The sequence below is a fragment of the Mugil cephalus genome, chromosome 20, assembly GCF_022458985.1.
Source record: "Mugil cephalus isolate CIBA_MC_2020 chromosome 20, CIBA_Mcephalus_1.1, whole genome shotgun sequence".
NCBI lineage: Eukaryota > Metazoa > Chordata > Actinopteri > Mugiliformes > Mugilidae > Mugil > Mugil cephalus.
Window position 1 is genome coordinate 15,245,202 of NC_061789.1, and position 23,246 is coordinate 15,268,447.

Here is a 23,246-nt window from a genome sequence, read left to right on the forward strand (position 1 = left end):
ACCACAGCCGTCACACAGACTGCTGTCTACCCGCTGCTCCTAGCTGCGGTAAGAGCCATCGTTCACATGCTGCCGTGCCAGACTCAGAGAGGGAGAAAGAATTGAGAAAGGAGTAAGTGAAGAAAACAATCCGCATGCACAGGGTTTTCATTGTACAACCAACTGTTAATGTCTGTGGTTGTTTCCATCAGCCAGGGTTCTCCAAACAGCTGCATGAGGATGTTGTGCAACATTTAGGTGATTCTGTGGGTGCTTTTCCAGATTGCACATGGCCCTCACCACTGATGTGATTGACTAAGCCTGTTGCTGTGGGGGAGACACTGGGGAAACTGAGTTTGCAAAGCCTTGCAAAATACAGAAAAAGGGGAGAAAAAAAAAGCCAAGTCCAGTAAACTTACATGGGACATGCAAGCGGAACCAGAATTATTGTGCCATTGTTCTTTTGGTCGGGCTTCACGAACACACGCCCAGACAAAAAAAAAAAAAAAAAACATTTGCACAATCATGGTCAGCTTGCTTTTTCAGATTCACAAAGGAATAGGCAAACTATTGTGTTTGGCTTTTCTTTGCACACTGAAGATGCTCTAGTTGAAGGTCAGAACTCTACTTTTCTTGATGAATTTTTTTTTTTTGGGTACAGTTTTCTACACTAAGTTGGGTTTTGTGTTTAGATCCTTTTATCGCTCTTTGGACAGGAGGAAACTCTAAACTGGGCCCTGGATCAGGTGTAACCAACATGCCCATTTCCCACAGTTGCGGCCCAGGCTGCAAAAGCCAGATATCTGACACTAATCATCCATTAAAAGTATAATGCTGCCCTACGCCAGCTAGATGGAGCGACACTGGCAGCTGCTGCTACTACACCCGACCGAGGGATTCTAGGAACATGGTAAACATCCTCCAGAAGACTGGGCAGCTGTACTTTGTTCTTTTTCTCATTTCAAAACTGCAGTGATCCTCGGTTGATTGGCGATTGGAATGAATCAGACTGTGAACAATTGTAGAGGCAAATCAGAATTGGGCATAAAACAGAATATTTGGATAAAATAAAATGCTGAATGGCTCTTCTTCAGATGGTTTCTATGGTATTAGCTTCTTTTCAATTTATCGCTTTTCTCCTTCAGCAGTATAATCTTCTTTCCTTTAGTGGCCCACTGGAGACCTGATCTTTCGCTGGCCTCTGCTTTGGTCACAGATGAGCATTGAGTTTTAACAACATGCCGAAGAAAGTGCCATTCCTTGGGCGTCTGCAAGAGTGGATCAACGCTAAGCTAGGGGCTTCAGGGCGGTTTTAACGCAGCACCTGTCGGGGCTCAGCTTCGGCCCAGGATTCTGCTGGACCCTGTCTACGCAGCTGCGGGTCCAGTCTGAATCTTGGCCAGTGAAAGAGGCCAGAACCCTCTCTTTCCCCTCCGACTGGCTTCTGATGTAACACCGCGCGTAACAATGAAACTACTCTGTGGGTGCTTTGACCTCGGCAGGCCTGTAATCTAATGATATGGAATATGTCTGTGGTGATCTAGTAGGCCCCAGAATGCAACTTGCACAAGAGCGCTCGGTTTCGAAAAAGGTCTCCTGGAGTTGCAGATTGAGACTGTGCAACAGTCTTCCAAGCAGGATATGTGTCAAAACACTGACTGTTTTGATAGGTTTCTATCACAACCTTCCCTTTCTTCATGTACCGGACATAAAAATGGAGACAGACCATCATGAAGGTGACACAATTCTAACCATGTCTCTGGGGACTTGGGACTGAGTTTCAGACAGTCAGACTGAATTATTATTGTAAACAGCTCAAGTTAAAAACCACTCAAAACATACCAGTGGATTTGTTTCCATTCTCTTGAATGGAAAAATCTGTGACCCACAGCACCCCTTTCTCAGAACTGTGGTCCCTTGAGATAGGGAATATTTAAAAGTGGCTAATGTGGCTATAAGGCTCTGGGCCGTCCTTCTAGTGCTGCCTGCTTGTGAATGTCCATTTATAACAAGATTGGTCCAAATAAGCAGTGGGAAGCAAGAGCTGCACTTTCCCACAGTAGAGCAGGGGGACAACACGACTTCTCCTTTATAGTTCATGACTGCATGGAAACTGCACTCCCACTAAGAGCTCACAGAATGGGCGGACTGGTGGACCGTAGCAGCCCAGATAACACAACTCCACCAATGCTGAATCTGATTAGCCAACTTGAAACCAGCCATGCACGCTGATAGTGGCACTGCTGGACAGAATCATGCAAAGACTCAAGGCATCGGGTTAAAATTAGATAATGACGCACAGAAAAAATGGTTTGCTTACTTGCTACATAACAAAGGGCAATGCAAAAAGTTACACAATCTTTTATTTGACTTCCCACTACGGCCTTATCTCGTGATTCCTGATCTGCATTTTTTTTTCTTCACATAAATTTGTTTTTATGTTTCTTTTTACCACCAGACAGAAAATCGTATGTTATTACAAGGCAAGCCTCGTGGATTTAACAGTTTGTTTGTAAGGGAGAACTCTTTTCATTGTTTGGCGAGGCTACGACCCCGCTGCACTTTGAAATCATGACCGCTTTCTGCAGCAGGTAACAGAATCTACTAGCCACCTGCTACAGGCCAGCTGTGCCCACGTCTGCTCTCTAAGACAAGGCCCGTCTAACCTCCACATCAGCATATCTTAGGTTCCCTGCTCTCCTCTCTGTCTCCTCATCTGCATGACTTTGTCTTTGAACCCCTCTTTTTTTTATTTTTTGTTTTTTTTTACTTTTTTTTTCACTGCAACAGGTTTTGTGGGTATCTTATTTCTTGTGCTGCAGCCAGAGGCCCGTGGCTGAACTGTGATTTTTTTTTCATTCTGTTTTTTTTTTTTTTTAAACTTCTGTAGCCATACATCTGGAGGTCATGACCTCCGTGTGCACGTGAGTGACAGGAAGGAACAGAGTCTTTTAAGAGGATTTACTTTGAATTAGCACGCTGATTTGATGCTCTTTTTTCACCGTGCCGTGTTCCAGCGGGGACAGGCCGCTCGGCCCCCCCTGTGCAGACGGGCAGATTGCATTTCAACCACTTTTTAAAAAGCCATGCGCAATAACGGATACGTTTCAGCACCGCCATTGGTCAGCTGTCACATCTGTCCGCGACCATTGTTTGAAGTTTTTTTTTTCTTTTTTTTCGGTAAAGAATGCAACTGTTTAAAAACCTATCTTTTGGAATTATTTTGAACATTGCTTCTCTCTGTTTACTAAAGTTCAGTGGCTCACACATGTGTCAAGGGCAGGGTGTCTGGGCCACATCGGATATCCTCAGGTTACAACGGAGAGTGGAAAACAACACCGAAGTAATCTGTCTTGTGTTTTCATTTTTTTCTTTGAGTTCAGATTGGATAAAAGAGCACAATGGCCGCTGGTGAAGTGCGCCAGCTCTCTCTAATCAGTTTGGAGGGCAGCTGTGTAGCAAAGGCTTGACAGCTTCCATCCAGCTGGCTCAGACTCTGGGAACCAGCAAGAAACGCTAAGTTACACTTTACACCATTACCACTGAGCGAGCGTGGTCTCTGTCCTCGTCTCTGGATTTTCTTTTTAATGTCCACTCTTCCCTTCAACTCTTTTCTCTGACACGGACAAAAAACAGCATGATCACACCGAAGTTTTTTGACTTTTACCCCCTGGTTAAACTATAATCTGTGGTTCTGTTCCAGGCCTCCTTCCAGCATTTACAGCGTCATGTGGTTTGAGATTCCCACATTACAGAGAACTGCATGTGGTGTGGGCTGCATGTTCCGTTTCCTGTAGATTAACTTTGTATGGGTCCCTCTTTACTGTGACATACTGAATCAATCTCATGTAAATAAACATTCCTAACTTTCAACAAACCTATGGCCCCCCGAAAACCCAAAAGCCCCACTTGGTTGAAAGTGAGAGAATTCCTCCAGGAGTTCTATGCTTCCCTCTCTCCCAGATCTCGAGCTTGCCTTCCCACAGACGCCCCGGGCTCAGTGACTTTGACTTCCCACATTTAAGGGTGCCTAAAAAAAGCATCTTCAAATTGCAACCATAAGCTGTCTCTCGTTTCCTCCTCCCACACACATGTTCTTAACATCCTGATGAGGGTCCCAAACGCAGGGGAAATTCACTTCTCCCGTGTAAAAAAAATTAGCTGCGCTTCCCATTTCGCCGTCGTTCTCTCCACCGGCAACATTGTAATGATTAAAACTAACAGTGGGTTTTCTGTGGGATGCATCCTGAGTTTGAGCTTCCGGTGAGAAAACAAAGTGTCTGTTCCTTGAGGATATTGCAGTTTGACTCCTGCACAAAATCAGATACAGCAGAGCTACTTAGTGAAATCAGTTCTTGACAGTTTATAGGGTGGTAAAAACTCAACTAACATGGCACAGCAGGAGAGAGATTCCATGTATGTGGCTTGTGATTCAAAGATTGAATAAACATTTTGCAAAGACTGGCTGTTATTTCCACAGCAGTAAATCTCAGTGCGTCAATGCACTTTGCACAAATATTATGGACTCGCTTTTATTGCCTTTTTGTAAACGTATCCACGGCGCAAGCTTTATCTTGCTAAGAGGGTTTCTTTTTAGGCTGGATGGCGAGGTATGGAACATGATCTCTGTGAGATAGTCTGACAGTTTATCCTTCACACTCATCCCGGCAGAGAAAGAGGGGGGAACGGAGTGTCGAACGCTGTGTTATTGTTGCACTTTCAGCAAAGCCATGCTGGCGCATTCACAGGGCTTCTCTGATAAAGCTGCCATCGGGAGGACTGCGGCACAGCGAAAGTCTCTTCATGTGCACCGTGCAGCGGGCCCACATCAGGGTTCATGGAAGTGTGTGCAAGCTTTCATGCGAGAAAGGCAGGGTTGGGAGAGAGATGGGGGGGGGACCAATACTCACCGGTGGTATAGACACTACATAGCTGAGGAGGATTTCATGGTTAACAGCAAGGTCAGCGTGCATCGGGGTAATTGTTGTAGTCAGCTCCAGGAAAGAATGCACACATACTCAAGCACTTTTTGGCTATTTCTACTTCACAGTACTGAAATATTCTTCTATTATAATTTGCATGGAAATGGGTTAATGCAAGATTTCACGTATAATCAATCATAGTAAATGATGGATTGCGGCTCTGGTACAGATTCATACATTCTTCACCACTGAAGCAATTCCATGTTTTCTTAAATGTCGCCAGGTGCTCCAAAATGCACTGGTGTAACTGGTTCTCGTGTTTTATATAATATAAAGAGGACAAAAGAGGTACAAAAACAACAAGTAACAGGCAAGGTAGCTTCATAAATGATCTTATTGTACCCTCTGGGAATCTATTAAGGTGACGGGGCATTTAAGTTCGCCAGTCAGTTTAACAAGATATTCTAGGATATGGGATTCTGTACTTTCTGTCGAACTGTCACCAGCACTTGTTGTATATATAAGCTGTACATGACACAGCACTGCTGCGGAAACCCCCTGATTTCATCGCGCTGACTGTTGACTCCACGTGGCCAAACTGAAATATTTAATAAAGTCTGTTATGGTTCACGAAGTCACAATTCAAATGGCCCTCACCGACGATGTCTTCTTTTTACCTCACGCACAAGTGCACTGCTACACTAACGGGCCGAAACTGTCCGCAGCTGCCAAGCAACGTGATGACAGCCAACGCATTTTAAAAGAAGAGTTGCGTGACCGTGTTTGAATAATAACAGTGCGCTCGTCGCGTCTGGAAGTAGACTAATGTCCGCGATAAGTCTAAAGATTTACACAAGCAAAACAGCTTTTGTTTTTATGGTCCATTCCTTTCAGGCTCTACTTGTGTCTGCATACGTGTGTGTGTGTGTGTAACACACCCAGATTCAGATAAGAAGAAAAAAAAAGAGGTCTGAACAGAAATTCAGGTTATAACCCCATTCTTGGCCCTGCGCGGTGGGGTTGTGAGAGCGAAGTTTCTTTCCCCAGGGTCTCTCCCACGCCATCTCCCCCATTCCCCCTCTTCCTCCTCTGTATATGAGCATAACCATAAATCACAGCATTGACCGGCGTGGCGTTAGCCTCATTCCGTGTCTGGCAGGGCTAATCTCAACCGTATTGCAGAGGAGACACACCTTTTGCAATAGGTTGTAGATATGAAAGTTGAGTCACGGCCACAGCGATGGTCTGGAGTTCGGCTCGAAAAATGCAGCGGTTGCTCACACACACTCAGGCATGCAGACACGCTCACAACCCTCCTCCTCTTCTCCCTGACTTAAAGGCCAAAAACAACTATACAGGGCAGTCTCTTGGGCTTCATTAGATGGAAAAACATAAAAGATAAATAAATGAACTAACCCCAAAATTGTTGTGCTTGCGTGGGAGACTCCAAAATGCCCCAAAATAGCCTCCTGTAATGCCAGAGGAATGAGGGTCTGCAAGTTGTTTTTTTTTTTTTTTTTTACCATAGATGGGCCTGTTCTCTGTTCCCAATTCCCCACCGAAACCCTGCACCACACACTCGCCACGGTAACCAGGCCACCGCCGCTTCAGACTGCAGCGGCTTCTGCACGTTCTCTTTGTGCCTTTGTTCCTTTGCATTCTCCTTTGTTTGTGGGGACACTTAATGCGCTCGCAGCCGCATTTAAGGCGCAGTCAGATGTTTGTGCCGCGTATCTGTGTTCAACGTGGGCTGCACACTCCTGGTTTGAAGTGGCTCCTGGTGGACTGGTTGTGACGAGGGATGCGCCTGTTTCCACACGCACGCAGACACAGAGAAAAAAACAACAACAAGTGGCGAGAGGTTGCGCACGACATTAGTTTCCTGTTAACAGGAGTCAGGGATTAAGGAGTAACTTGAGGAGTCGTTCAACAGGGAAAAAGCAGAAGTGAAAGAGCGCTGCACATTGGTGGCTCCCCCAATCTAGACCTTTGAGACAGCAGACTGACTCATAGTCACACAAACACCGATCATGTTCAGACGTCCTTGCTTTCATCACTTCAGTCCTGCTGTGGTGTTATTTCACCCACCCATATTATCACCTGTTTGACTTTGTGTGCATACAGCGTGTGCGTGTGCATGCATGTCCGTGCGGCACTGTGTGAGTCGCTCAGTATTTCTATTAGCGCAGCGCTTACGCAAACATCACCACCCAACCACGACTGCCACGTTCATCTGTCAGTGGCGCACAGAGAGATCCAAGAGACACAAAAATATGTGTAGCTACGGAGCCAACTGAAATACTCATCTGGCTCAAGAGAGTCAGCGGGGATCCTCTGTTTCTAGACCCCCTGACCTCCAGACGTTTAGCAGTGTTGGCACGTAGCTGGAACTGTCAGCCCAACATCTATGGGAGATCTGTGTTTAATTTTCAAAAGAGGGCCTTGCCAGAACACAGGGAGAGAATGAAGGAGAGGGAAGTGAGGGAAACGGAGCCAGAACTTTTGTCTGTGTGCTTGAGCGTTGGAGGGACGTCTGTGTGTTTCCGAATGTGTTTCTGAACTTTTGATGAAGCCGGGCCCCGGACGCCTCTCCGATGTAGATCCCTCTCAGGCTTTCGGAGGCACGGTTGAAAGAGTTGTGCGAGTGGTTGTATGTTTCTGTTTGTGGGCGTGGTGGTGGGAGTTATGGCAAAACTGAGTGGTTAATAGTATGTGTTTGTCTGCAGATTACGCTGGCATGGGTCTGTGCCCACAACCCTGGGAGAATCCACTGCTCTCCAAGATTACCCAACTGTGGGCACAACCCATTAGGAGCGACCGTAGTACCCAATAATTTGGAGCTACTTGTCAAAAGACTTCACCTAGTGCACATGACAGAAAAACAAATCCTCAAGGAAGTTTTCGATACAGAACGATCGGTCGGAGTTTGTGTGTCCAGGCTTGTGCAAGGGGGTGTGTAGAGCCGGTAAACTGGGGGATGACAGTGACAGATAACGGTGAATTCTGTCAGGTTTTTCAGGTTCTCCTTAATGACTACCGTAGTCAAGCCGAGGCCTGCCCTCTTTCCTCCAGCCTGGGAACCGGAGCTGTGATGCCTGCTTGCCTAAGTGCCTGGCTGCTCTGGGAACTGTTCCCATCCTACTCATCTGTTTATTATTTTCCTGTGAGGGCTTGTGTTGTAAGAGGAGAAAGGCGGGGTGGACGGTGGAGGTCAAGTTGGAGGGAAAGTTCTGCCATTTTTCATTGACAATACCTCTAGAGAGTGAGATGATGTGATTTTTTTTGAATGTGGACAAGTCAGGGAGTTGGGAAACATACAGTACTTTCTCTGTAACAAATTTTGCTCAGGTCTCTTGCAATACAGCGCTTTTTTAATTTTTTAACAAGTGTGGACCTTGGCCGCCAGTGCACCAGTTGTCTGAACACCTAGTTTCATGCGGTTGACATACATTGTTGATTGTGGAACTATCACATTACAGTCAAAATTATTATATAATACCCACACTAATGTTCCCCGCGATAGCCTCAAACAGACGTGCATTTATGTTTTTATAGACTCAGTGTGAGAAGAATTGTTCGGCCAAAGCTGTGTGGTCACTTGTTTCCACTGCTGCCCCGAGGGTTTCAACATGGAGCCGCACAATCAGCCGTGGGTTTTGTGTACCGCAGAGAGTGGGCACAGGGTACATCCGACCTCTGACCTTCCCACAGCCTCAGGAGGAGAGGCCTTTTCACTGAGAAAGGGGAAGACCTTCTCGTCGGTCCCACACAGTCCCCTCAAAGTCACATACCAAGGGATGCTTTTCCCACCCCGAACCAAACGCATCACTCTGTTCTTTCCTGGCGAACAGCCAAGGAAGTGGGCGATCACATGAGTGGGGACCCGCCCTGTGCTCATGGCAGACCTGACCTTCAGCAGACACCACAGTCGGGCAATTCTCCACAGGTCAGGGGAAATATGGAGAGGGTCTCCATTTGGGGGAAAGGTCTGGTCCCACTGACATGGCACAGAAACTATTAGTTCACATTCCATCAATAATATTTTCATTTTCATATTTTCATTCTTCTGAACGCTGGCATGTGTGTTATTTGGGGTTTCAGGACCAATGCATATGTTCTTTGCTACATTTTGTACAAATAAAATATGATAAATTATATATATAATGTAATAAAAACATCGCTCATGACGCTATACTTTGTCAATGTCTATGGCTGTGTTCGCCCTCTGCATTGGATCTATCCCATTTCGCCTATTATAAAGTGCCCAGGGACCACTTTCTATTCTGTTGCCAGTGGCAGTGGTGTTCATATTACCTAACACACATCTTTTGAGGGTGGTGGGAAACCGGAGCACCCGGAGGAAAAAAAAAAAAAAAGAGGAGAAACATGAATACCCCACACAGAAAGACCCCAATTGTGTCTGGATGGGTCTCAACTCAGGACCTGCAAACAATGCACTGTATGGTCTATTTGTACTGCATGTGCAGCATAAATAGGTTATGGAGGATTGCTTTCAACACATATACAATAAAGTGCAGATAATACAGCTCCTAATTTGGAGATAATTTGTCTTCAGTTCCACCCTGAACCCTCACAGATAAGTAGGAGAAGCATTCAGCGCTCTGTTTCTGACCTTCTGAATGCAAATCATAAACTTAAAATTTATTATTTTAGCCCCCCCATTAAATCTGGGTGGACCAGTCTGTTTGCATAAATAGTTCTAAATCTTATGGACCAGTGGCTAGAGAGGCAGCTTTAGGGCCGGATTATGTTCACTGGTTTGACTGAGGTACCTCGAGCAAGCACCTAAACTGCTCCACAGGCGCCGCACGTTTGGCTTCGTGCTGCTCGGAGTTCACGCTGCAAACACACTCTCCCACAATGGGCTAACAAGTGATAACAAACGACAACAACTAAAAACACCTGTTGCCCTGCTCAAACAATAAGAGCTGCCGGCATGTTTTGTGCTGTGATTCACCAAAATGACTCACACCTTCACTGTTAAGTGTCAGGGAAACAGAAAATTAGTTATGTGTGTCATGAGAAACCCGTATCAAACTGTAAGATCAGTGTTTTATCAGTCTTTCCCCAGAATAAATGATGTTATCTGATATGTGATTTCTTTTGCATTTTCATTTTCAGTCGTAGAGTTGGCACAGTTACCTGCCGCAGGAGCTGCTACACAAAAGCACAGTAATGCGTCAGTGCAAGGTTGAGATTTAAAAGACAAACATTCGGTTTTAGTTACATATATTGTGCATAACATTACAAAACAGCTTCAGAAATCCAGCAACACGCGGTATCTCATGAGCAAAAAATCTGAAAACAATCAGAGCAGACCTAGAGTCACACGTTGACCGTGCTTTCCAAAAACGTTAGCTGTCCCAGTGTGTTGCCATCTCGTCTCATCTCGTCTTCTACTATCAATTATATCCTCACCAGAGGTGTACCATTTGCACTAGAACCTAGGATCAATTTAGAATCACTAATCAACCTAACAAGCATGTCTTTTGAGGTGGGAGGAACCCAGAGTACCCACTGTGTTGTGAGATTTAAAGGCAACAACTCCCGATCAATTCCTATTGCTGAAGAGATTTGATTGATGTCTCTCCACCTTTCTCTGAGCTGCGTCTTAATCTTGTAGTCGTGTTGGAGATGGTGCCGTAAGCTTGAACATATTCAGGATACGACGCCCGTGTGCGCTTTGGGAATACAGCACAGGTCCTCTCCCTCAGGGACTCGCTTTATATTGCATCACTTCCCCTGGAGGGACCGAAACCCGGCTGTGCACAGACAAGCAAAGTCAATGCATGTCAGGCTTCAGTGTCAGCGCCTCAGGGAGAGACACGCACCACCAAGATGAGCAGATTAGATAGAACAGAGATGAAAGAAAGAAAACCAATCAGCCGCTATGCTGGGAGGAAGAGGCCAGAGAGAGAGAGCAAGAGGTTTTTTTTTATTGCAGGCGCACAAAGTCTCATAAGCAAGAGGATGAGAGGCGGTCGAAACTAAAAAAAAAAAAAAAAAAAGATAAGTGAAAATGAAAATCGAGGAGGCAGAAAATAGAATCTAATTTGTAGTGCTAGTTAATAAAAGACTGAGAGAGAGAAAGGGGGGGATAAGGGACGGCGGCCAAATGACAGAGGCGTGTTTGTGTTCTGATTAGGCTGAGCCAAATGGAGGCGGCTCACCAATGGAGATAACCAACAAAGACATCTCTTCACTGGGGGACAAATCTGCGAGCATCTTTTCACGGTCAATAGACGGAGGCATTCTTTTGTTTTGATTAAAAAAAAAAAAAAAAAAAAAAGTCAAAGACAGAAATCTTTGGTGGATGAAAAGTTCTCGGCCCTTGAATAAATACTTGGCCCTTGGTGTATGAATATGAAACAAAGATTGCTATTCATCCGCACTTAAATCAAGTAGATGTCATTATTATTTCATTATTACTTGAAGCCATGTTACGGCTGTGTTCTTATGAACTGTCATTTTGAGAGTCTATTCACTGTCCCAGCCGAGCTGCCAAGACGTGGTGCGTTCAAGCTGAATAAACAGCCACGGTGGCTCCTTGGACTAAGACGGGCTTCCTGGCGAGGGTGTGCCGGCACCCTGTCTGGATTCTCATCTTTATTTTTGGCAACAGTGAATAGATCATATCCATGGCAGGGCTGATCGGGACCTGAGCAGGGGTTTCTCTTTGGCTGGAGAATGGGGCTGGGATCGGGCCACGGTTGCTAGGCAAGAGCAAACTTCAATACTCTTCAATACCGATAGACCCTCTGATGAGGTCACCGTGTATCATACAAAGACAGTCTCAGCCTCCGTCTGTCCGTCCGTCTGTCTGTCTGTCTCGGTGTCTTCTCGCTTTCCCATCAACACTCTCACGCTGGCAAAGGTCGAATAACAGAAAAGCACAGCCACCCTTGGGAAACAAATTAAAAGGGCAAACCAGGCGCCCTCCTGGTTGGAAATATTCCCTCCTCCGTGTTGGTCCAACCAGAAAGCAAAGCATGTTGTTATTTTCTGCAAATTAAAAATGTAAATGTAAATCTCCTCCGCATCGGGATTCCCAGACGTCTAATTACAACACTGAGAGAGTGACAACAAGTGATCCGTGGCGGAGGAGGCTGAGAAGCCGAAGGGGAGATGATACGTTTGGGAAATAAGCGTTTGCGCCCAATGGTGAGAGTAGGGGAATCATTTTGCGTGCGCGCAAAACTCGAGAGTTCGCCCCGTGTTGTTTTCCGTCCCGTCTGTTTGCCTGGTTTTTGTCTTTTGCCTATGTGCAATCACGCTCCCTGACGTCAGGCTCCTTGCCTTGTCTTGCCCACGAACAGGAGTATCAGGTTTTGAGTAAGACTTGTGCTGTGACACCGTCAGACTCATCTTGTGGAATATTACACCGGACTGACCTCACTGTCCAAAGCAAACAAAATTAAACAAAACCTACACAAAACAAGGCGATCACGTTACGTGAGATCTGATTACATCACCTATAAGCTCAGCGCAATTAAGCCATCCCTATGTTGGAGATTTATAATGCTTTGAGCCCTCTAATCACAGGGTTTCACAGTCACTGAAACTGGTCGTTTCGCAGAGCGTATAGAGCGGAACAAAACAAAACGGTTGTCTGGAAATTCCTGTTGGATTGTTTATAATCTGGAGGAGCTATTGGGAAAGGGGACAAGGCTAATGTAGGAATGACTGCGACAATAGTCGTCCTGTGTCTGCAAAGAATTGTGTATGACCGGCCAAGCCTGAGCCAAGATTCTTAGGAATCTTTATCTTTATTTATGCCCCAAACGTTCCCGAATGGCCCTACAAACAAGCAGCTCTACTCAGAGTGAGGGACGACGAGACCCTCTTCACGCGGGGAAAAACCGTCCCGCGACGGGTCTGAGAGAGGTCACTCAAAAGTGGAGTTATTTAAAAGGACAGACAAACAGACAGTGGGCGTCAGAGAAAGAGAGTGAGACAGACAGAGGGAAAGAGAAGAGGAACAGGCCGAGGGAAGAGATGAGTGTGTTTGTTCCTCCCTGTGAGCTTTGCTGCCATGATGGACCCACACTGCCACAGGCCAGCCACAGGGCATCCTGGGATTCTCCTGTTTTGACTTTATAAAGATTGATAGCTCCCCTCAGACCTCGGCTCTGCCCTGTGGACGGTCATATGTCCCCATGTGGCTACGTCTCCAGTGACATGCAACAATATAAATAGTGATTGAACTTGCATTTAAGCGCTCATCTGTCTGGTTATCGCTGTGTTTTTGTTCCTGGAGACACAGTTTTTTTATTCTGTGGCAATTATTCAAAATGGATCCTTGATAGCAAAGGAAGTAATAGCAGAAACAGATAAGTGAGGCCTGATTCAGATCCATGCCGGCCTGGGAGCAGACTGAAGCGCCCTGTCTAGACATCTGCTCCGCTTAATAGCAGCAGCTCACTTTTCGCTCGGCCTTTTGCTTCCTCTGTTTTTATCTTTTCCCTTCTTTTTGTCCTCCCCCAGATCACTTCTCACAATTTTCTGACCTGGGCAGCTCCCTTTTCTTCAGATCTGTAATTCCTCCCATCCATCTCACCACTCTGACTCAGGCCTCGGTGCAGCGGTTCTTTGGTGATGATGTTATTGAAAGAAATGCAGATTCTGTCAATTTGCCAAAAGAATCAGTGCGCATTTCTTTTGGCCATTCTCCTCATTTGACACAACTCAAAGATCAGTAGGCAGGTTGCATGCAGGCAAAGCCAGTCAATGTTTACTAGCTTAAAAATTATGACAGGGTTACAATTAAGAGAAGACCTAACCACGTCACACTGTCCTCATTATATTGCAATTGCATTGTTGACTGGGAAACAAACATACACAACAATGGTTTGATAAAAAAATCTCGTCTTGAAAGGAGACTTTGCTGTAACTCCTGTGTTTATTCAATTAGTAAATAGGTCTTCCATTCAGGTCTAGGCACCCGAATTCTCATTTTCCCAAGTGCGACAGACCCCACCCTTTGCTGCCCCAAACCCTCTACCCACCCCCTGCCATTAGCCTTCAGTGTCCCACATTGGGTCTTGGCATCCCCCTGAACATTCAGGATGTACAGACTCCTCCCCCAACCTCCTCGGATCCCCTATCCCCCTTCCCCTCCAACCCCCGCACACACACCCATTTGATTGTGATTGACAGTGTCTTTGTTCCATTGTGCAGAGCTGTCGCCTCTGATGAAGACACATACACAGAGCCGAGGCACTGCACTTGTTGTACACTGAGCAGAAACTACAGGTCTGCAACCAGTTGCAAAGTCCTGTTTTGTGGAGCTCCACGCATTCATTCTGAATGAGAGTGGCCAGTCTGGGTATGAAAGGGCATAGCGGCACGGGATCAGGCAGGGTGTGTGCCACAAAACTGGCACTAGGCTACCTAGGCCCAACCCTAAGGCCTCTCCCAGTGTGGACCAGGACCAGGGGGTCCTGATGGGCTAAGAGGGCCAGCTGGAGAGGGAGGCTCAAGGCTGCGCAATGTGTCTGAGGTTGTCATTAGTTTTCACCCCTCCTCAGGGATGGGAACCAGGTCACATTCTCTCACACGGCACAAAGCCGGGTGTGTGTGCGAGAGGGTTGGGGGTTCAAGGGAGGGGTTTTGATGGGGAGCAGGCCATGACCTCTTTATATCCATCAACAGATCACTAACTTGGCCAATAGACGTGCTCGTATAACACATTCACACACACACACACACACACACACACACACACACACATACACACACACACACACACACACACATTCCCATGCATGCAAACACATGCTAATGTGTGCACATGTGCACAGACAGGCACACTCACAAAAATGCATATGCAAAATCGTGCTCCGCAAGAGGCCTTGTGTGTGTTTTCACCCAAACATTGGCCCAGAAGTAGTAGTTTGCTGAAACAACAATTTTTCTGATTAAACTACTATTAATTAATTGACATTAGTGCTAAAGATTTTAAGTAAGTTTTCTTGTATTTGTCTATCTCAGGCAAGGACAGATTCCTATACACCTCCATTTCAGTTTCACAGCAGACAATTGATCCTGTGAATCATAAGACGTAATTACCAGCAAGCCGCGACAGTAAGGCTTAGGGTTAAATTACCAGGATCCGAAAACCAGTTTATCTGGACTAAACCTCGCAGGCTTCTGAGTTCTTATTTGTTCTGCTTATTTGGTGTCACGTCAAAATGGCTGGTGTGAGAAAGGACCGTCCTGTTAAAGCCACAGGTCGACTACAAAAAGAGCAGAGACACACTGCCCCCTCTTGGTGTTAAAGAGGCCTGCAGACGGAGTGAAAGACCATGCAGAGCTTTTACCGTTGCAGTTTTTAGTAATAACGTTATCATAAAACATGATTTACGTTATCACTGACCATAAAAGAACTAAAAAGGCATATAAATCAGGATATTTTTTATTTTAAATCAAATTGCTAGATTAAAAATACCTGAACCACCCTTTCGGCAAACCCTTAAAAACCAAAAACATTCAATTTATCCAAAGATTAAAAGTACGATTCAACAGCAGTTATGACTACAGGAATACTACATTAAGGCAAACATGTAATGTAGGGCACAACAAAAGAAAAAGCATGTTATATTGTGTGAGCCTGAGTGTAAAATTATCTAGGCTACAAATTGTAGTATTATTGTTTCCGTATTCCTCTACAACGTTACTGCTCCTCTTGTTTACTGAGTTCATTTGTGCTTTCAGACCGTATCTCATACTCTGTCTGTGTGTTCTCCTTAAACAATATATATAAATATATATAATCCACTTGCATTGATGCCTTTCAGTTCCTCCCATAGCAACACACGGCGTCCTCTTTTTAATCTATATAATAAGTCAATGTGTGTGCTGCTTTTTCTGTGTTGTGGGGTATGCATGTTACTGGGTCAGTACATGAGGTCACCCTGCATACAACATCTCTCTAGACAAATGTGTGCAATTATGCATGTTGTCTGGCAAAGCTTATTATGGCAGTGTCTTTGAACTAAAAGGCTCCTCCTCTCTCCGGGTTACTGCTTCTAGTCTACCTGCTCTGCCCAAGACCTTCGGGAAAAGGTGCAGAGGACCTGGCCGGGGGTTGAACATACTGGGATGGCCCTCTTCAGTTGGGTGAAATGGTGCGTCTGCGGAGGCAGCTGCAGGTCAGGCACTTGAGGATGCTCATGGTGATGTGCATGAGAGGGCCGAAATTGAAGAGTAAGTTGTAGAAGGTGTTCACTGACAGGCCGCCAGTCTCGTCCGCGTATTTTAAGGCCACAATTGGTGTGTAGAGGCTGTTGGTCAGATTCCTGAAGCGAGGACTGCTTGACTCGATAACCTTTTTAGTGCACTGGAGAGAAACAGAAGACAGGTGTTGAATCCTGAGACAGATGTGGTCAAATGTAAGTCAGCAAACCCCTCCTCTTACTTTGGCTATGTCCTCTGGCGTCTGGCCCATGGCCTCGAATATATCTATCGACGACGGCAGGTAAACGTCTTTAAAATAACGAACTGTGTCAGCATCCGCTCCTGGATACTCCATCTTCGCCACGTCCTCCATCATCTTCGTCTCAAACTCGGTGTGAACTGGGCCGGGCTCAATCATGGACAACCTGAGATGAGTCAGACATGGAAAGTTCCCTGAGGGAGCATGTATATCACAAAGTAAAGACAGATGTGAAAGTGAGGACAGAGGGAGACGGGTAATCTACCGGATATTGAACTTCATCAGTTGCACGGCCATACTCTCACAGAACCCTTCCATCGCAAACTTAGATGCGGTGTAAACGTCATTGAACACCACTCCTGATGCAAGAACAGAAACAGGGACACGTCGCTGCATTGTGTTATCAAATGAAACAGAGGCAGATTACAACACATCTCAGTGATTTCGTAGATACACTGTTAACGTACCCTGAAGACCCATAACACTGCTCATGACTATGATGTGCCCTGAACGCCTCTTCTTCATGTCTGGCATCACTTCCTTAATCATGCGAACGACGCCGAAGAAATTGGTCTCGAATACTCTCTTCATCTCCTCGATGCTGATGCTCTCCACGGGTCCAAGCAAGCCCACGCCTGCGTTGTTAACTGATGAGAAAAAATGCACACACACAGATGACACAGATGCTTGGAAGTCCAACGCTGGTGGTATTAAATGATAAGACGTTGATTTAATGGGAGCTTTATTACCCTACAGTGAACGCTATTACTTGACATTGCCGCTAGGTGTCAGCGTAGGACAACAACAGAGCGGTGTGATGTAACGCCAGTCTATGTTGAAAGGCCTGTGGGTCTTGAGTAATGAGGTGAAGGGGGATGCAATGTTGGATTTAGGATAACGTGGTTTTTAAAGGTTTATAAATAGACACTCTATGCAGACTAAAGGTTTAAACCCAAGATTTAAACGTACCGCTTATCTGGGAATATGCAACTGAATGCAAAATCCAATCCCCTGTCACTTAACCCAAAGAACCTGCTGACATTCTAAATCTACATTAGCTGTGAGGACCCCCTTTCAGGATATGATTGTGTCATGGGAACAGCTGTGTGTTTGGTTTCAGCTACTTTATCTTTCACTCACTCAGGGTATTGGTATAGTTTTATGATTTTATGACGCCCACAATCTCATCTGCAAAACTATTGAGAGTGCAGCCACTGTCTCAAAACCTGCAAAACCATGTACTTTTTATCAAATATAAGCCACTCTGAATGTTTTTGTTAAGTATGCATTTGGTTATTATTTCTAAGCAAAGATAAGAAATCCACACGCTAAAACTACTTACAAACTATTTAAAAGTATTAAAACAATATGTTGAATGCATGACACACAGGTCTGTGGCACTGTGGAGCAGACTGAGAAGACGTGCAATTCAAAGCTGAGGAAGGGGCGAAGCAAACCTTATCTTTAGTCCCACTCACTCAAGATATCAATATGGCGGTCCTTAACATTGTTGATGCACTGTCTGACAGACTCGTCACTGCACACGTCTAATGGAAGCAACATCAAGGTCTTTCCATATGCGTCTCCAGCTGCCTCAACTAGCTTGTCCTTTTTCTTCAGGTCCCGCATGGTGGCGATGACTGATAGGGAGAGATAGAGAAGTGTCTTCAGACAAAAAGAACTTTTATAGAAAGTAGAAAATTGCTCTGCAACACAACCTGGAACTGCATATTGTTTAGGAATGCATGGGGCACTTTAGATCATTGCTGTTGGCATGGCACATTCAAGTGATCATAAATCAGGTCATAAATCAATTTTTTATTTTATTTTACTGCAATTAAAAATAAGTATTGGCCTATTGTAAAACTGACCACTTATCGGAACTCAATGCATACACAGGCAAATGCGCGCACACGCACGTCATGTTGAGACAGAGTCAGACGTGTGGGTCAGAGATCCTAGAAAACACCACGCCTCTCAGTTTACAGAGCACAGAATTGATCTCCTCTGAACTTTACACGCTGGGCGACATTAACCTACATACAGCACGGGAATCTATCACAGGCACTGACAGCAGCTATCACCTCAGGGTTGACTTAGTTTCCATGGCGTCCATCGTCTTTCATTATCTAACATGCAAAAAGACACGCAGTGTTGCACAATGGCAATAAGCCAGAGTAAACAACATCCTGTTCCCACATTTATCGAAACCTGCCTGTTCTCCCTTGCCAGATAATGTCAAAGCCTCACCTGATTCTTGTCCGAGCAGAGACGGGGTTTAGATTAGATTTAGATTTCTAAGCTGTGCAGTATTACTGCTGCAATATTTCATGACGCATTAGTAGCAGTGAATACATTTTTGTGAATGTTACTGTCTCATTGTCCTATTTGTCTTTCTAAGCACTCAGATTGACACACACTTAATTAGACTCAATGAGATGCCTTTAATGCACAATCGAATGATTTGAGAACTGCTGTTCAAGAAGCTACAGAAAGATTTACGTGCTGGTGGAGACACGAACAAGAGAACCATTGTTCTTCTGGGCCCTGAAGGAATTACTCTTGGGCAGCTTAAACATTCTTGAAAGAACCACATTGCACTGGGGTATTTTGGGGCTTTCGCTGTGTTTTGTTCACGTTACTGCAACTAACCATTACTTTATGCACAATGCAATATGTAATCTGCAGGATTTCCTAAAGAAAGGAGCAGATCAGCTTTATTGTTCACATGTGGCCTTACTGAAAGCAGGTCACACTGCAGAAACAAAAATCTGCTCAAACCATTGTCGGGAGGGAGGGGGCACGCAGTCGCTTTTGTTTTGCTCATCTATTTCGGTCATAAATCCCATCAGATCGCAGTGTCTCACAGGAGAGAAAAAGAAACCTTTAACAAGTCCTTGCACAGTTATGCCTGCACAGTTATGCCTGGAGTGGATAACCAGGAAGAGTATTCTTTGATTTTAATTACAGGTTACATAAAACGATAACAGTAATCAAGAGGCTCACAGCTAAACTCACTGACTGTACAGCCAGATATGCAGTTGAGAATACATACATGCTAAAAAAGCTCTTGTCACAGGGGTCTCCTACCAACAGGGATGGGGGTTATAAGGTGGTCTAAGATAATTCTGTCAGGGGCTCCACAACGTGGAAAGGTTTTGAAATTAAATTACAATTCCTGGAGTGACATTAATGGTGACTGGGAAGCAGTGGATGGGACACACAGACCAACAATGTCAAAGTGGGACTCCGCAGCTCCACTGTGTGCCAATGAAGACTTCAAATAGGGCTCTTGCTTTAGAGTGAACCCTCGCTTGTACAGGTCTCAAACTTTGTCCCCCTTTCAACGCTCGCTCCAGTGAGGGGACTATAGGCACATTAGACACGGCACTAAACCGGAGCAGGCGGTCTACAATTCACTGCAATAAAAGCGGGCTTTGTGCTGGAGAAGTCAGTTGAAAGAGAACTGACAAGTCCCCTTTTATGAATCCAGCCAGGCAAGAGGCATCCACGCAGAGCCCTTCCCTGGAAACTGCGCTTTCAAATGATAATAGTTGAGCCAAAGGGGCGACGAAATCCCAGTCCTTACAAAAGGATATGGATCCGATATTACCAGGGTTAGGCTATTTAAATGGACACTACACTAAATCACGAATGAGCGTTAAGACGGAGCATTGCGCATGAAACTCAGTCGAACTTCGTGCGTAAAGGAGGCTTGGTGCGATTGCAGAGTTTAGTTGAGAAAGTAAACACGGAATAGTCCTTCAAGCGATCCACAGCATTACAGGCTTGCTACTAATAGTTCAGATCAAAGAAACAATATAGAAGAAAGCGCATTTACCATGGTAACGCTTCTTTTCATCTTTGGCCAGCGTGACGGCAATTCGTAACCCGATGCCGGAGGAGCAGCCGGTGATCAGGACAACTTTCTGCCCGCTGTTCGCCATGATTTGTCAGGGTAGGCGCTGTGTTTTTCAGCGGTCCTCTGCTCCGGATGGTCGCTGCCGAGGGAGCTACCGATCACCGGACTTTAAAAAACATAAGCGGATCATGCAGCCACGGCAGCCATGTGAGCGCCTAATTCGGTCACATGTTCAATAAAATCAGTAACCAAAAAAAGAGAGACGACAACGCTAACACCCCTGATAGTTTAAAAAAAAAAAAAAAAAAAAACTTGATAGGTGCCGCCTGCACAGAAAATCTACTTAATTCCTTAAAAATGCGTGGACGTGTGTGCTCGTACGGGCATGTGGTGGAGGGGGCAGTGCTTGATTTCTGGGCTGGTGACCCCAACAATAAAGAACTGTAATGTGCACAGAAGTGAAATATTTAGCCAAGCCATTCGCTGTGACACCACATGCAATACTCCCGACAACACGTATAGTTTTACCACCAGGTATTTTAGTCACATTTTCAGCTTTTTTGAATGTTTTTATTCAGTCTTATAAGTCACTCCCCTTTAAGCAATAAATCAAATTAACGCAAAAATAAAGGAATTCTCGAAATAGTATTTTTGATGCATGTATTATTATTGTTGCTGTTGTTGTTGTTGTTAGGATTAGTTCGTAGTATTAGCAGTATTAGGTTTCTTTTACTATTTCCTAGACTTCTAGACCAAATTAAGTTTAATTCGACTCTTATCTGTTTTGGATACAATCTCTCACTGTTCTCTGACCTCAAGTTTGGAAGGTAACGTTAGATTTAATCAACTTAATTCTTTGTATTGTACCGCCATCTAGTGGTAGTATGAGGTGCGGCACACTTTTGTAGCACTTGAATGCCTGATCAGCAGTTGTTGCGATTCACATAGTTTAGTTTTGTTTATTTGGAAGATTGATTGTATTTGGTTTATCAGCAAAGGTCTGTCTTGTTGACAAGTGGACTCTGTTCTTGAGGGATGTCATAACGGGCCAAAGTTGCCTTGATAAGATCTGAGATAAGGCTCTTTTTCTGTAATGACAGAGTCTGTCATGTCGGGGCCTGTTGCTAAATGTGAAGCAACCGCATGCAAAGTGTTGTTTCACACAGCGTTTTTATTTATTTATTTTTATGATACAGTGGTGTTTTCTAACAGTGATTCTAATGAGTCCCAAGCATGAATGAGCAAATTGTCTAATAATAACCTATATATTAGACCCCCTCTCCAGCTTTGCATTTACAACTAATATGAACTCAGCGTGCCTGTTTGTTCATTCTCTAATGGAATCATTTATTTTTGTATTCAGATGAATCTGCACATTAAATTGCTGGATCTTCTCATTTCTCATTTGGAAAGAGTCCAGGCTTAGTAGTAGCTCCACACAATTAATACCGGTTGGTTGTATCCTTTCTTTATTGTCACCTCAGCCTGAAGAAGTGTGTTTACGTATTCCTCTTACTCAACAGATTTTCAGCTACACTATCTGACACAAAGCATCTCCGCCCTTAAAAGCAAATTCCATACAATGATGAATCATCCATCGGTTACGACATTTTATCCAATTGCGGTTTGCCTGCTCCAGGGGTGAATTAAGGTTACTTATGGGCAGGTTTCTATCACCAAGAGCAGCCATTTATGTTTACCTCATCTTTGAGCGAGAAATTCTCCTGTGGGGAAGGCTCATTTTAACCGTAGAACCACATTTGGCAGCTGTTTCGGCACATTTTGAGGATTAGTGACGCAAGGGCAATGCATTTGTGCATACGCTATTCATGGCATTGCAAGTTTTCCTGACCTCGTTGACATGACCCCTTATTTGTGCATGGATAAACCAGCACAGGCGTTAAATTGTGACATAAAACTCCAGCAGAGCAGAGACCAAACTTAAAGCCAGAGAAGTCTTTATCGCTCTCAGATAAGATAACCCCCATCTCATCTCCTACTACCGCTTATCCTCGCCAGGGTCGCGGGGGTTGCTGGAGCCTGTCCCAGTTGTCATCAGGCGAGAGGCGGGGTGCACCCTGGACAGGTCGCCAGCCTATCGCAGGGCTAACACAAACAACCGTCCCAACAGGGAGAACGTGTAAACTCCACCCAGACCCAGACCTTTTGCTGGGAGGCATTATGCCCAAGATAAGAGGTTAATTTTTCAAAACACTTGGCTTCACACTTGTGTCCATATAATGTCTCCATTGACAGTTGGCGATAGCTTTTTATTTTACACACACAGACAGTGGCAGCCCTACAGGAAAACTGAGGGTACTTCACCAGAGGACATGGCGCTAGAAAAGCTGACGTAAGCTGGTGGACTATAGTCTGGAGCGTTCCAACTGTGCTTCCTCTTATGCCTCCGGATAAAGCGGACAGGTGTGGATGGAGCCAGCGACTCCTGTCAGCCTCCAGCTATAGCTGCGGAATTTCAGAAGACTGAGGCACTGAGACGCAGAGGGAGAGGGGGTTAAAAGAGACAAAAGAACGGGAATAACACAGGCCCCTACACGCTCCTCTACGCCACGTGCCTTCTCCTCCTTTAAAGTCTTGTAAATGCGGCTTGTCTTTGCACCTCGAACCTTTGCCTCTCCACTGTTACACTTTAATATCACTATCCCTCAGAGCTCTCTCAGACACATACTCCAGCTGAGCCCTAGGCTCATCTCTAACCAAAGTCCATTGCCAAAGTCCGAGTCATAGAATACGACACTCCCATCCCTGCTAAACCTCCTTTTTTTTATAGCTTAATAGTCAATTTCCTGTGTACTGACTTTAAGGACACATGGACAGATGCTCCTGGAACTTCCTGCAAAGTCTGTTTTCAATAATCATAATGAAACATGAAATGTGTGATTGGAGACACTCCTCAGCTCAGGAACGTAAATCAAAATATTTCTCCTACATGATGAACATAGTCACGACATTTCCAACATTTCCACTCAAAAGTGTCCTACTTCAAATTATATTATTTGTGCTTAAA

At 45.0% G+C, this 23,246-nt stretch overlaps 1 protein-coding gene across 2 annotated transcripts; it reads right to left on the reverse strand.

Annotated features, from left to right (window-relative positions):
• Positions 1 to 15,320: 15,320 nt before the first annotated feature.
• rdh8a (retinol dehydrogenase 8a) lies at positions 15,321 to 20,510 on the reverse strand. Of its 2 annotated transcripts, XM_047572833.1 has the most exons (6): positions 20,198 to 20,508; positions 17,835 to 17,996; positions 16,824 to 17,003; positions 16,622 to 16,715; positions 16,339 to 16,522; positions 15,321 to 16,260 (listed from the first exon to the last, which is right to left on the reverse strand). In XM_047572833.1, exons 1-6 carry the CDS (start codon positions 20,301 to 20,303, stop codon positions 16,033 to 16,035), a joined length of 954 nt encoding a protein of 317 aa, XP_047428789.1. In that variant the 5' UTR covers positions 20,304 to 20,508; the 3' UTR covers positions 15,321 to 16,032. The 2 variants fall into 2 exon arrangements, with proteins under 2 accessions (XP_047428789.1, XP_047428791.1); XM_047572835.1 differs by lacking the exon at positions 17,835 to 17,996 and having other exon boundaries at positions 20,198 to 20,510.
• Between the last annotated feature and the right edge of the window lie 2,736 nt (positions 20,511 to 23,246).